The 13,350-nt window shown below is 43.7% G+C and overlaps 1 protein-coding gene across 3 annotated transcripts in view; it reads left to right on the top strand.

The window, feature by feature from the left end:
* The first annotated feature begins 2,526 nt into the window (after positions 1-2,526).
* The window catches only part of FGD5 (FYVE, RhoGEF and PH domain containing 5), a 78,900-nt gene continuing 68,076 nt past the window's right edge, over positions 2,527-13,350 (top strand). For all 3 annotated transcript variants that reach the window (XR_010368794.1, XM_064433205.1, XM_064433206.1), the window contains exons 1-2: positions 2,527-2,983; positions 10,352-13,298. Coding sequence is in view for 2 of the 3 variants with exons in the window: in XM_064433205.1 (XP_064289275.1) it covers positions 2,542-2,983; positions 10,352-13,298 (3,389 nt within the window). In the remaining variant the exon portion in view is untranslated. The remainder of the gene's footprint in view (positions 2,984-10,351; positions 13,299-13,350) is intronic.

Raw genomic sequence — 13,350 nt, 5'->3', positions numbered from 1 at the left:
TGCCGGTGGTAATCACATATCTTCTGAACAGAGAGACACACATAATTCTCTCCCATGATTTCCTGGGAATCTGTGAGAAGCTATGAGAAAGCTCAGAGAAAACAATTCTTATCGCCATTTGCTGCACCTGTTGTGCCCTTGTGGAATGTGTTATGGAGATTATTTACCAAAGGGTGGTTTCCTAACTGGTGTTTTGGATTCATTGACCAATTGGATCCACACGTGTATTGGACTGTCTGGCAAGAGCGATGGGTTTTTCTTAGTAGTATAGTATAGTACAACATAGTATAGTATAGCGTAGTAACAATAAAGCGCTTGATCAGCCTTCTTCAATCATGGAGTTAATGCTCATCATTCCCTGGCAGGGACCACTGCCACAATACCTGCCCCTTAGCCAGGCTTTGAGCTTGTGTCATGATGTTGGGAGCGGGAGTTGTCTCCTTCTTGTTAACTGTAGGGTTCCGCTGGAGTGTTCAGCTACTTCCATAGAAAAAGTGAAATTTTTCACAAATAAATTGTTTGGCTCAAAACCTATGAAGTATCATGGTTCTTTGTCCTACAGCAGACCAAAAAAGACTTTGTGTGAAGGGCACTATAGAAATACTACCTTAATTACAAGACCATCTAGTCTATTTGCAAAATCTCTTTTACAATGGCTTTGTTTAGATAATAACACATTTAACCATTCTTCCATTTTGTATCTAGGTATGAGAAAACTTTGCAGTCTACACTATGTTTTTCAGTTTATTAGGACATTCCCCCAAAATCTGCAGCCAACATTCTCAATTCCTCTGTGAAAACATGTTTCTTGCCTTCCTGCTGCCCCTTTCCCTACTGTTTAGTTTTTTGCAGCTGTTTAACCAAAAAGTTATTCTCCTGGAAAACATATTCAAGGATTTTTTTTCCCAAGTCACTCTTACTGTGCTTGATTTTTTAAAATTGGGCATTCTTTTTCCATTGTGCCCCATAAATTTTCCCCAGGAATTTGCACGATCTTAAAGCTGTATTCTCAAAGCTATTTCACATGCTGCTTTCTATTGACATCTTATTTATGTGCTTGACACAGACATCAAGGCTGCAGGTAGCAAGAATAAAATCAGGGACCAATACATGAAGGTGGGAGAAGGTTGCATGACAGCTGGTCATAGGAGGACCACGGAAACCCATTTCATTACCTGCACCAGGGCACAGACCAGACACATTATGCTGTGAGGGACTATATAGGCCTTTATGTCAGTCAGAGTAGTAATGAAAGAGCTGCCACTGTGAATTTATACATCTCCAAAACCATACAGCATTGCAAATGCATGCTTAGAGCCACAGTAATACAACCAGGGTCCTCTAGAGAATCAAAACCTAGCATTCCTGGATACCAGCTTCAGTGGGAGACACTCAAGTCCATGCAAAGAATTCCCATTTCTGTCACTGCTTGCTTTCTCTCTTGAGAGGTCCGTGCACTACAGTGCAAGGCACCCTGCACCCCACCAGTCGCAATGAGACCACTTTGAAAGGTCAAGAGAAAGAGCTTTGCCTGTACTATAGAGCACCTGCCAGCAGGATGATGTTAGTTATTAGGCCTTTTCCAAAAACACAATAGCATTTAAAATTAAGTTTCTCTGGATGGTGTTAGCAATTGTCATGGTTCTTGGGGGATTCAAAATGTCAAAGCAAGAGCTGAGAGATTCATACACCTGCTTGGACACTGGGCAGGTAAAATGTGCTACTTCTCCTCATACCCAGCCTGCTGGTCTGCAGGACTCTGGGCTTGCTGCAAACAACCGTCCTGCTCCGGGGAGGAAGGGTCCGACCCTGACTAGGGAAGAGAATCCTGAGGTCAGCTCAGCCCTCCTGAGATTTCTTTGCCAGGGGAGGGAAATCTGCCAAGTTGTTCTTACTTGCGTGAGCAATAACAGCCCCACTGGGAAATGTAGCAAGGCGATACAATGCCTGCTCTGAGAGGAAGGGGGCGATCCAATTTTGTTTGGGTGTTAGTGCTGCTACCAACCCGAAAACTAGGTACCTGCATTAACCTCGTTGAGCCAGATGCTGGCTTATGGGAGAGGGCTGCAGACAGCATCCTGCAGCTGCCTGAAACAGCTCTGAGCAAGCGTGGTTTGTATGCGAGGGACCGTGCCTGGCTCCTCTGCACTCAGACCCCGCTTCCAGCAGCAGGTGCTGTCGGCTCTGCAGGGATGCTCCCAGTTAGGGAAAAACGCCTGGGGCGGGGCGGGGGCCTCCCCGAGCCTCGTTCCCTTGAGGGTCCTGGGCTGGGGCGGTCGTGTTCCTCGGGGGAATGGAGTGGGTGTTTGTGTGTGAATTAATAGATTGAGGGAGATGGATGGAAGAGGGGAAATTATAGAGAGAAGGGAAGAATGGGCGGGAGGAAAAGGATGAAGAGAGGGAAAAGGATGTAAGGAGTGGGGGGGAGATGGAGGCGATATGGAGGGAGGAGAGAAAGCGGGAGAGAGAATGGAGAAGAGGCTGAAGGGGACCATGTAGAGCGCAAAGCGGGACCGAGGGCGTTGGAAAGGGAATGGGGACATGGGGGGGGGGCACGCGAAAAGGAGGCCGAAGGACCCCGCCGCGCCTTTAAATATTCGCGCCGCATCCATGCCCTTCGCTCCCCGCGGGGACCCCCGGACTCGCTCCGCGGCGGGCGCTGCCCGCACGCAGTCGGTCCTGCCCCGCCCGGTCCGGCCCCGCGCGCCGCCGGCCGTGCGGGGCCCCGGCGCCGCCACCGCCCCCCGACGGGCCGCGCGCGGGGCAGGGCGGAGGCGCGCGGCGCTGACCGCCCCCGGCCGGCACCGGCACCCGCCCAGCCCGCCGTCCGCGTCCGGCCGTCCCGCTGCGCTCCCGAGCCCCCGCAGGGGCTGTAGGGCCGGGCGCGGCCTCGAGGGGCGAGGGCGGCGGGGCCCCCGGGGCCATGCGCTAAGCGCCCGGAGCAGCCGCCGAGCGAAGTTGGGGTGGAAGATGAACAACGCCGGTAAGTGCGCGCGCCCGCCGGGAAGGGTCTCTGCTTCTAGACATCTTTTCCCCGGGGCCGGCAAACGCCGGGCGGGCTTCCTTCCTCCGGCACCCTCCTTCCCTCGGGCCGGCACATCCCATCACCCGGATAGCAGCCTTTGCCCGGGCACAGCTCCTCCGGGGCTCCTGTCCCCCTTCGTTCCCGCCCCGGCATACCTTCTTCGGGGCCAGCAGGGTCTGGGCCGTGCCGCTGGGGCTGGCACCTCTGGCCCGGGCACCCCTCCGTTCAGGACCGGCCCTCCTTTTCCCCGCCATCCAGCATCCAGCAGGTGCTCAATGCCTCCCCGAGGCTGTGAGTGCCCCATTGCTTGCCCAGCCGTTGAGGGATCAGGGGCGGGCGAGGTTAGGTGTCCCGGGGACAACCAGGCTGACAGACCGGCAGGGCTGCGATTGCTAAGGGACACGGCTGTGTGCCCACTACTCCCTCGGATACACTCAACCGTTCACGAAGTTCCTAGGGAATTTGCTGTGACTTTCTTTCCAAGAGTATATTTTTGGGGGAAGGTAATGTTTTTTGCAGAATTTGCTCTCTAAGGCAAACCCAAACCCTTCCTCCTCCTTTCTGTCAACTTTTCAGATTTTTCCTTGATAGAAACTGGGAAGGTGAAAGAGACAGAATAAGGGAACAAGGCATTCAACAGTTAAATAAAACATAAAAAGAAGCCCCTGGAAAATTGGGGCAAACTTTAAACTGTTCACCAAGACTTTCTCATTTTCAGGGATAAGGCATGTGTGTGAAAAGCATAAAAATACAGGAAACAAGTATTGCTACCTAGAGTTATTTAGAAAAAATTAAAGCTGCTTCTAGAATTAAAGATGAAGAGCATCAGATCTTTTTTTCTTAGCCCTAAAATTTCCATTGTGTTTCCTTGCTCCAGGTGAATATTGCTCGGCACCTCACTTGCAGTTTATGGGTACATCCTGATGCCAGAGATTTTACTGCTAGATACCTTGCCCTACAACTGTTCTGTGTTGGGAAGCTGATTTGTTGTTTGCCAAAGCATAGTAACATAGGATTGGAAAAGCTCTTTTTTGTCAAAGTATCAGTGTGTTATACCACTCCTCTGAGTTTAAAGCAAAAAGGTTCTCTTTCCTCTTGGAGTAGGGAGTGATATTTCCATTCAGTTTTCTGATCCTGGTCTGGATTTTGTCCCTCCCAGGAGACAAATTCATTTGAAAATTAAGCCAGCCAAAAATAACTTCAGTAATGATGCTCCTACCTCTCTTTCTTCATCTCTCCATTATTTGAAACAGACCAGCTCTAATCTACTCCTGTTGTCAGTGGAAGTGCAGAGTAAGGAATATTAGATGTAAAGACTTTGAGGAATGTAGGACCGAATAGGACTGCCTTCATTATCAAAAGCCACACCCGTTGTTACTACGGCTTTTATTAATTCCTTCAATTATATCCTAAACAAAAACTTTTCAGGTAGCTCTCCTGCTACTGCTGGTTTCCAGACCAGATTCAACACCATTTATTCTTGTGATTACATTGTCCTTTTGCCTAAAAATAGTTCTTTTCCTCTTCTGGTGTTTACCTTCAGGTTGTATTTATAGAGTGCTCATATCCCTTCTCAGCCTTTGTTTTGTATGTTTGCACAATGCAAGGAATGTCTCCCCCATCAGTGCAAAGCAGAACTTCCTACTGAATCTGAAGGAGAGGGATATTTATTAACTGGTACAACTTGGGCACCAGCATTACGCTATCTTTGCATTATAGTAAGTAATGCATAGCACCAGTAAGTAGAGTCATATGTGCAGGCATATATGGCAGCCTTGATCCCACAGAAGTTAAAATAATGACAGACTGAGAACAGGAAGGGAGATATGGATTATCCTCAGAGATGCAAAACTGATATGAAAAGATGAAGCAATCCACCCAAGGCCACAGGAAATCTGTGGTAAGAGACAAGAGACCAGACCAGTTTCATATATAGGACCTTCCAGCCTCTAGCAATTTTTTTGCCAGGTGCTGAAATGATGCAAAATTAAAAGTGTACAGACGTTAGACTCCAGATTGTTCAGAGATATAAGCAGACTTTATATTCTTTCAGCTGCTACTGAAAATGATATAGGAAAAGATGCTGTATGGACCTGTCAGAGAATTTTGACCATCTTCTTTGGCTCCTAGGAAGCAATATATGAAACAACAGGTTGTCTGCCTCAGTGTTAAGTTACTGTTGTGAAAACGGAGCCAAACTGGTAACATCGCAAATGCTTACAATTACATTAAAAAGAAATGTATGGTAGTAGTTTAGAACCAAGATTATTTCTCATGTCCGTTGGTTTTTCATTGTTGAGCCCACCAGTAAGACTTATATGTGCAGTCTGCTAGAGACAGTGAAAACACAGAAAAATTTTTAGGATCAAGATGGTTTTGGTGTTGAAACATACCCCTTCCTGATTTTATTGCCTTTTGATTTTTTCCCCTTCTCCAACACTATTTCACTGTGGAATATTATGCTGTTGTATTATATTTATAGATGATTGCAGTAAAGCTATATAGTAACAGAAATTTATAAGGTATTGATCTGATATCCTAGCATCATAATGCATTGATCTAATCATAGAGAATGTGTTCCTGTAACTGTACATAGCAGCATTTTAGTTCTGCAGAGTGGGGTGTGCTTTAACAGCTCAGCTGTTAATATCACAGCTATGACTTCTAAAAGGATAAAATTCCTATGGGAATTGTCGCGACAGTTACTGCTGGCTATAGGTCTGTCTTCACACTGTGGAGCCCTCTTGCTATATGCAGAGTACCTTTGATCACAAGAACCCATACTGATGAGAGAGGAGAGATGCTTCTCAAAAGTGTCAGACTTATGAAGGACGTGAAATACCATTTTTGTAAATATCTGAGGCATTTAAGTGCCTGCTGATTTTGACCAGGACCTCGTATTTCAAGTTCCTGAAGTCCAAATTCTCAAATGTAAGTATCTAATACCTGTTGAAGTCAAACTAGTACCTGAATCTGGATGGAACCCCAATTAATAGGAAGACTTGCACTCCTATATAATTTGAAAATCCTAGTCTGAATACCTTTTCTATTTCAAGTGACTTGCATGCAACTGTTTCCACTTCTTATGTAATTTTTGTAATCTCAGACTTTTCTCCAGTAGTGTGAAATAAGTGACGCACTTATATGCTGTAAAGCAAAGAGGACTCTTTCTGCATCAAATATTGCCACAATTAATAATATGGAAGAAACAATAATAAATGTCATGTTTCAATGGAAGAAGCAATATTAAGTGCTGGAAATACAAGCTGGAGTTAGAAACAAGGCAGCACTAACCGGAAATAAGGGCTTCATTTTTTAAATGAACAATTAATTACAGGATTAGAATATGGTGATACTAAGGTGTATAGTCTACCTTTTGCTGACTTCAGACCAAAATCTTCTAGCAAATCAGTTTTAGCTTCATTCTGATATACATATGTGAAATTATAAAGCTCCTGATCAGAGCTGAACAGGACTTTCTTGTGTCCTTGTCTGGATAGTCTCCCTCTACCTCCTGTTTCTCAGACACTTTCCATCTGTGGATTTCAATCCCTTCTTCCTGAGCAGAAGCAGTGGCAGACAAGACTTGGTTTCTACCAGGCTTCTAGGTTTGGTGCAGTCCCATCCCGCTGTTGCAATATTGTCCCTTCACCTGCCCCGTCACTTCCACTCAGAAGCTCTGCAAATCCCTGAACAATGTATTTCTGCCCTCTGCCCTCAGTGCCTTTCCCATTTTAATGTACATCTAAGTTAAATTAGAGCCAGAGGCATGGAGGAAGCACGGGTCCACAAAAGTTCATTGCTCAGAAAAAGCTACTTTCAGCATCTTAAAAGAAGCCTGAACCGGATTGCAGCACCAGTCAAGGCTGGAACCAGTATCTGCACTCTGGAGCTATGTACTTTCTCGAGCCACTAGCAAAGACCATGGCCCTGGGACATGTCTACATATATCCAGGCGAATGTGAAACCTCAGCATTTAGTTAGTTCTTGGTGGTGGTGTTTTGTAAGTATGGTCCCTTATAAGCCCTAATTAAATTTTAGGTGAAATTTGAAGTCCTAAATTTGAAAATATTTGAAAGTGGGTAGTTGCAGAATTTCTGGTAATATCATACTACAAAATGTATATTGTTTCAAAGAAACACTTGAACAGTGAAGGCTGCATGGGCTGCTTGCTATTCTAGGAGAGCTATTCCAGGTGACCTGCTAGACTACTGTTGACGGCTTAAAAACTTGGATGGGACGAGACTAATGTAATGTAATTTCATATGGATCATGGCAGGAATAGACTTATGCAGGGTTGCCTGAAGGAAGGTGGGTGAGGAGAGGAAGCGGTCCTTGTCAGTACAAGGAAGTACTGAACAATAAGGGGAGGAGCAGGCTAAAGGAATTTGTATTCCCCAAGAGTTTCCTTTTAAGCACAAGGTGGGTGTGTCTCCCTCCAACATAAAATACATCCTAAAATAAACATGCACAATTATTTGGGAACATACACATTACTTATGGTGCAATGTTGCATTTAGAAGTTACAGCCAGAACCTTTCAAGTGGCTCAGACAGCAAAGGAAGCAGAAATTGAAGGAGAATGACATTGTGATAAAAGGCAAGAAGCTGTGGTTTCTTTTGTTTGGGTTATTTTTTAAACAAACGCTTGTACTCCTCCTGCTGCCTCTTCCTCACACTGTCACCATAGAAAAAGGGAAATTGTTTAAGGAGACTCATGAAAGGCAAGATCAATGGACAAAGCAGTTAGGAAAAAAACTATGTAAGGGAACAGCAGTGACCAGTAGCTGGCACAAGTGGGTAGGAGAAGGACATGACAATGCCTATTACCATACTGTGAACAGAGTCCATTACCACAGGTTCTCTTCCAACAGCACTGCTACTGAAGGTAGCAGAAGAAAAAACTCAATATTATTTGATCCTTTTCCTGTAGGAAATTGTCACTGGAGCAAAAGGAGGTAATTTTTAAAGTTGTATTTCTTTTAAGTGGATGTCTCCATAGTTATTTTACTTAAAGGAAATGAGTTCCTGTCATTATTTTATTTCAAATTTGTTTATATGACAAAACTTGGAAGGTCCCAGCATTCTCTAAAGTCCAGTCTTTTCCTCATTATTCACTGTTTCAGTACAGACACTCTATGAAAAGAAAAAGAATGAGAATGGAGAAACTTCAAGTTTTGTCACGTTCCAGGAACAGACCAGTATTTGTATCCTACTCTTGGATATACATTCCTAGGAAAGGCCAGGCACTGCAGAAAGTGGTGTAGTACCTCCAAAATGACGGGGGTTTTTTTGGAGTTAGTCCTAAAAATGTCTTATTATGGTGGTAAAGGTGTAAAGACTCAGTTTTAGCTAATAACAAATCCATTCACTTTACTACCAGAAAGTTACTTTAGGATGTTCCATGATTTCAGTAACTTATTTAAAAATGCGAAAGGTAGCCCTCGCTGGGCCACCAGGCTTACAAGACACTAAACCCACTTCTGTTGCCTCCTTGTTTTTAACTGGCAAGAGTTTCCAGTACTCTGCAGCCTTCAAGTGCTGCCTGCAAAAGAAGCAATGCTACTACAGCAAAGGTAGAGTGTTCGGCACATAAAGTTTCTGACTTAATGGACAGGGAAAAACAAGTTACCCAGTCTGTGATGAGACAGACACCCAGCAGCCTAAACCAGCAGTGGATACTGTGAAACACCACAGTAACTGCAGACGGATGAATACACAATTTTCTCTCCCTTCTTTTTCATGAGTTAAGTCTCCCACATGCAGCTGGATTGGATAAAACTCTAGATGCAGAATAATTCTTAGGCAGTATATGTGATAAGGCACCTGCTTATAACAGACTTTTCGTTTCTTCTGGGCTGAGATCACTGATTCAGTTTTTAACTTAGATGAAATCTCTCTGGTGTCTCATAACTCTAGAAAGACTGTTTTCTGATTACATCAGAATGCCAAATTGTCAGCTTCTTTCTGAGTATCAGAAGAAATTGCAGGAAGGTTAAGAAGATCAGAAGAAACAGCCTTTTATGTCTCCCAGAGTCTAACAGAAAAAAATAGGCCAGTATTATTTCAGTACAAATTACTCCAATTATACTAGGATAACAATAAGAAAAGTACCATGCCACCAAACATTGGGAGAATCAGAGAATCTTTTTCAAGCAGTTTGCATTCAGTATTCCTTAGTACACTGCACAGCTCAGTTCTGCCTGCACTTCTACATATCTAAAGTCTGCATTTCAAAATACTCTAAATGCTACACTTTCTGAAGCTCATACCATGATTTTTGATAGGATTTCACATAGGAACAGTGTCCCAACTTTTGTCTTTTGAGATGCCGTTCTGTTATTTCCTCTGAGTTGTGCATGAAGATTATCCACAAATAATTGTTTCTATCTCTGTAATGATGCAATCGTTTGTCATGTGCTTTTCTTTACAATGGAGAGCTCTCCTTTTTCCACCTCAAGCTTAACTATTAATTATCTATTGATGGCTAGGAAACAGCAATAGAAGGAAACCACTTCTCCCTACTTCTTACCATCTGTAATCATTTGTTATGCTGGCTTCTTCACACTACATATTTTATCTCATAAAAAAATCTCACAAGGGAGGATTCCTATTGCTACCTATTTATTCAGTCTATTGCTACCTATTTATTCTTCCTGAATTTTAATTTCAGGACCAAGACAGCAGGAAATGGCTGTGGCAGCCATTCAGCCTAGCTGCTGAATAAAATGGTGACATAGATAGGAATTACTTCACATAGCTTCAATCTAGTTTATTGCCAGTGTGCTTGATTTCCCCTACATGTGTGTCAACACTACCACTAGAAATACAAGGCTGGCCTTATGTTAAATACATAACAACAAATGTATTTACATAAATACATTTAAAGTACATTTTGATGTTTAGAGAAGTTTGTACCTGCAAGGGATGCTGGCATTTACAGGAGGAATGGAGGATCTTTTGACTAAAGGGCTGAAGAAGCTGTATGCTGAAAACATAATTTGAGTTTAAACCAGTAACTCTCTTAATGTTTTGGGTTGAAGTATGATACATCCTTGGCTCTGCACCTGTACATCTTTCCCCAAGTGTGTTAGGGTTGCATCTAGTTCATTTCACATTTGACCTTAAACTATGCTCACTGGAATATCTACAGTGTCACATGGAGGGACAATCCATATGCTTTGCTCCTTCAGTTCTTTTTTCAGCCTTTTGTTGGCTGGACTACTTCTGCATTGCAAGTCACTGATAAAGTGTATTGCGGGATATATTCTGCTGACTTTAATAAGAGACCAGGATGACTAACATGATTTTTGTCTCTTTTCTCCAGAAATCTCGAAACCACCATTAGCACCGAAACCAAAGATTATTGGTCATCTTTCTCCAGCACCTGTCTCCAAATTTTCTCCTTCACTGCTAAGAGCTGATATTCTTCATCACCCAAACTCTGTGTCTAGGGGTCCCAAACCACCTATTGCTCCCAAGCCAAAATTCTCAGCTGACACTGAGGGCAAATCCAGTGTTTCTAACAACAATAATTTAAATAAATATGCAAATGGGAAACTGGTGTGTCTTGGTGGAGAGCTGTGTGAAGGAAACCAATGCAATGCTCATTGCCTAGGATCTGAGGCAGATAATGAATACATTGTAGTTTCTGAAGCTCAGCTGCCCAGCAGAGACTCTAATGATTTGGAACATGAGCATGATCAAAACCTAGATTGCTCTGTGGAAAATGAAGTTTCAGAATCTCCAGAAAAGGTAGAGAAGGAAGAGGATAACACTGCTAGTGATGAGAATACCAGTAATCAAGAAGTCATCGAAGATGAGCGCCGTAACTCTTCAGATACTGCTGAACCAAGGGAACCAGACTCTGAGGAGTCATCCAGAGACTGTGACCAGACCAAAGCACTTTGTGAGGAGTCCTTAGATGCCCCAGATAGGGATAACAATGCTACCAAGAATGTAGATGAAGATGAGAATATTGTAGGGGATTGTATTGAAAACAAACACAGGCAAGAAACTTCGTACAACCTGGAACTGGTCAAGAACAGTAATGGTTGTGAGACTGACAGTGATAACATTTTGAATAGAGATGAGAAACTAATTGGTGATCCTTGTAGAGATATCATTGCAATGTCACTGCCTGCAGATGAATCAATCCCAGCTTGTGAGAAGGTAGGGCGAGAGGAGGAGGAAGAACTGCCTGAGATTTTAGAAATGGCAGATGGGTGTCTAGCACAAAATGATGAGCGCAATGTGCATGCAGATCTTGATTTGAATATGGAAGGGGACTCACAAAATGATGACTGTGCAGGCCCTGACATGCTGCCTGAGGAGGCCAGTGAAGAAACAGGTCCTGACTTAGAACTGTGTGGAGATGAACCCAGTGCCAAAGATGGTTTAACAGAGTTCATCCATCAAGCAGCAGCTGAAGAGGAGGAAGTAGACCCAAATGAGCACAATAATACAAACACGGGAAATGCCAGTGGTGGCTGCCAGATCACTGAGAGGAAAAGTGAGAAGACATCAGAGGTAGCCTGTGAACCAAGCAAAGACTCTGGGAAAGAGGAAGAGGAAACTGTGAATGCAGAGAATATGGATGAGGGGTGTCAGATTGCACCTTGTGAGAATGAATGTCGCGAGGAAATACCTGTGAAACATTCAGATGAGAATCTTCAAACAGAAGAGGCCTCTCTGCATGAAGATGGCATGATTTCTGATAGTCTCCCTTGTAGTCCAGGGATGGAGCCAGAGCTGGAAGCTGTAACCGTTGAAGGGCATAGTGAAAATACTGTGGAAGCCTCTAAGTCAGATGAATTGCTACTCAAAGACAATGAGGTGGAAGCAAACATCCTCAGCAAAAGTGTCCCAAGTTTGCCTCAAGAGGTCCCACTTGAGGACACCTTAGAAATCTGTAAGCATGGCAAAATTAATGTAGAACGTGGGACCAAACATGTTTTGGATGAAAATCTAGCAGTCCCTGAAGTGGTTATTGTGACTGATGAATCAGAGGAAAGAGAAACTAGCAGTGATTCCCTAGATGATCCTTATGTGCTTCCTGAAGAAAATGAAATTGTCCATGATGTGCAGACTGATTTAGGAGCTGATCACAGTAAAAGGGGTGAATTAGGCGTAGATGGTGAAAACAGCTTGCTGCCCATTGATCGTAAAAATATCGTCACTAGAACACGATCTCTCTCTGGGAGAATGCCAGGCTACGTCCCGGAAACTGTTCCAGAAGAAACTGGACCTGAAACTGATTTACCCTCTTCCCGAAATGACTCTGGGACAGAAGACTTGAGCAATAATTCCTTTTCATTGGAAGGAAAACCAGTGGAAGGCAACAGGGCTTTACCAACCAAGTCAAGACGCTTCATTTTATATCCTCGATCTTACTCTGTTGAAGGGAGAGAAATACCTATCTCTGTTTACAGAGAAAGTGACGTCTGTTTACTGGACGGTGTTAGAATGAAAAGGACAGAAGACAACTTGTCCTTGCCTTGTGTCAATGGTTCCTCAGGTAGTTTTTCCCAGCAAAATCATCTCTCATCCTGTGGCATATCTACTCCATCCTCAGTTGTTGATATACCACCTCCATTTGAACTTGCCTATATCACCAAAAAGCCAATCACTAAAAGTTCACCTTCACTTTTGATAGAGAATGACTCACCTGCTAAGTATACCAAGAAAAAGAAATCTTCTTTTAAGAGGTTTCTTACTCTAAAGTTCAAGAAGAAAACTGAAAATAAAGTTCATGTAGATGTTAATGTTTCTTCTTCAAGGTCCTCATCAGAGTCCAGCTATCATGGGCCTAACAGGTTGATGGAGCTGGAAGGAAGAAGCCTAAGTAGCTCACCTCAACTAAAATCACATGTGGGGAAGCTCCGTGCATCTGAGTCTCCCTCAGCTGTTCTTTTCTATAAAGATGGTAAAAGAAAAGGAACACCCAAGTCCTTCAGCAGGAGTGTGTCAAGGGTGGAGTCCTTTGAGGACCGGTCCAGACCTCCTTTCATGCCACTGCCATTAACGAAACCTAGGTCTATTTCTTTTCCCAATGCTGACACATCTGACTATGAGAACATTCCTGCTATGAGCTCTGACTATGAGAACATACAAATTCCTCCTCAGAGATCCACCAGAGCAGGAACTTTTACCGAGTTTTTTGAAGATCCCAGCAGGGCATTATCTGCTGCTAATGAGAATGATGGCTATGTGGATATGAGCAGCTTCACTGGCTTTGAGAACAAGCAGCAAACCACAGACCAGGAAACAGAAAGGTACTGTAATAAATTATTATGTAAGACGTGCTAGCCTTGGCCAAACAAGCAA

This window comes from Passer domesticus, chromosome 9 (genome assembly GCF_036417665.1).
Source record: "Passer domesticus isolate bPasDom1 chromosome 9, bPasDom1.hap1, whole genome shotgun sequence".
In the NCBI taxonomy this organism is placed as follows: Eukaryota; Metazoa; Chordata; class Aves; order Passeriformes; family Passeridae; genus Passer; species Passer domesticus.
The sequence above is the reverse complement of the archived record's forward strand: the minus strand, read 5'-3'. Positions and strand labels throughout refer to the sequence as shown.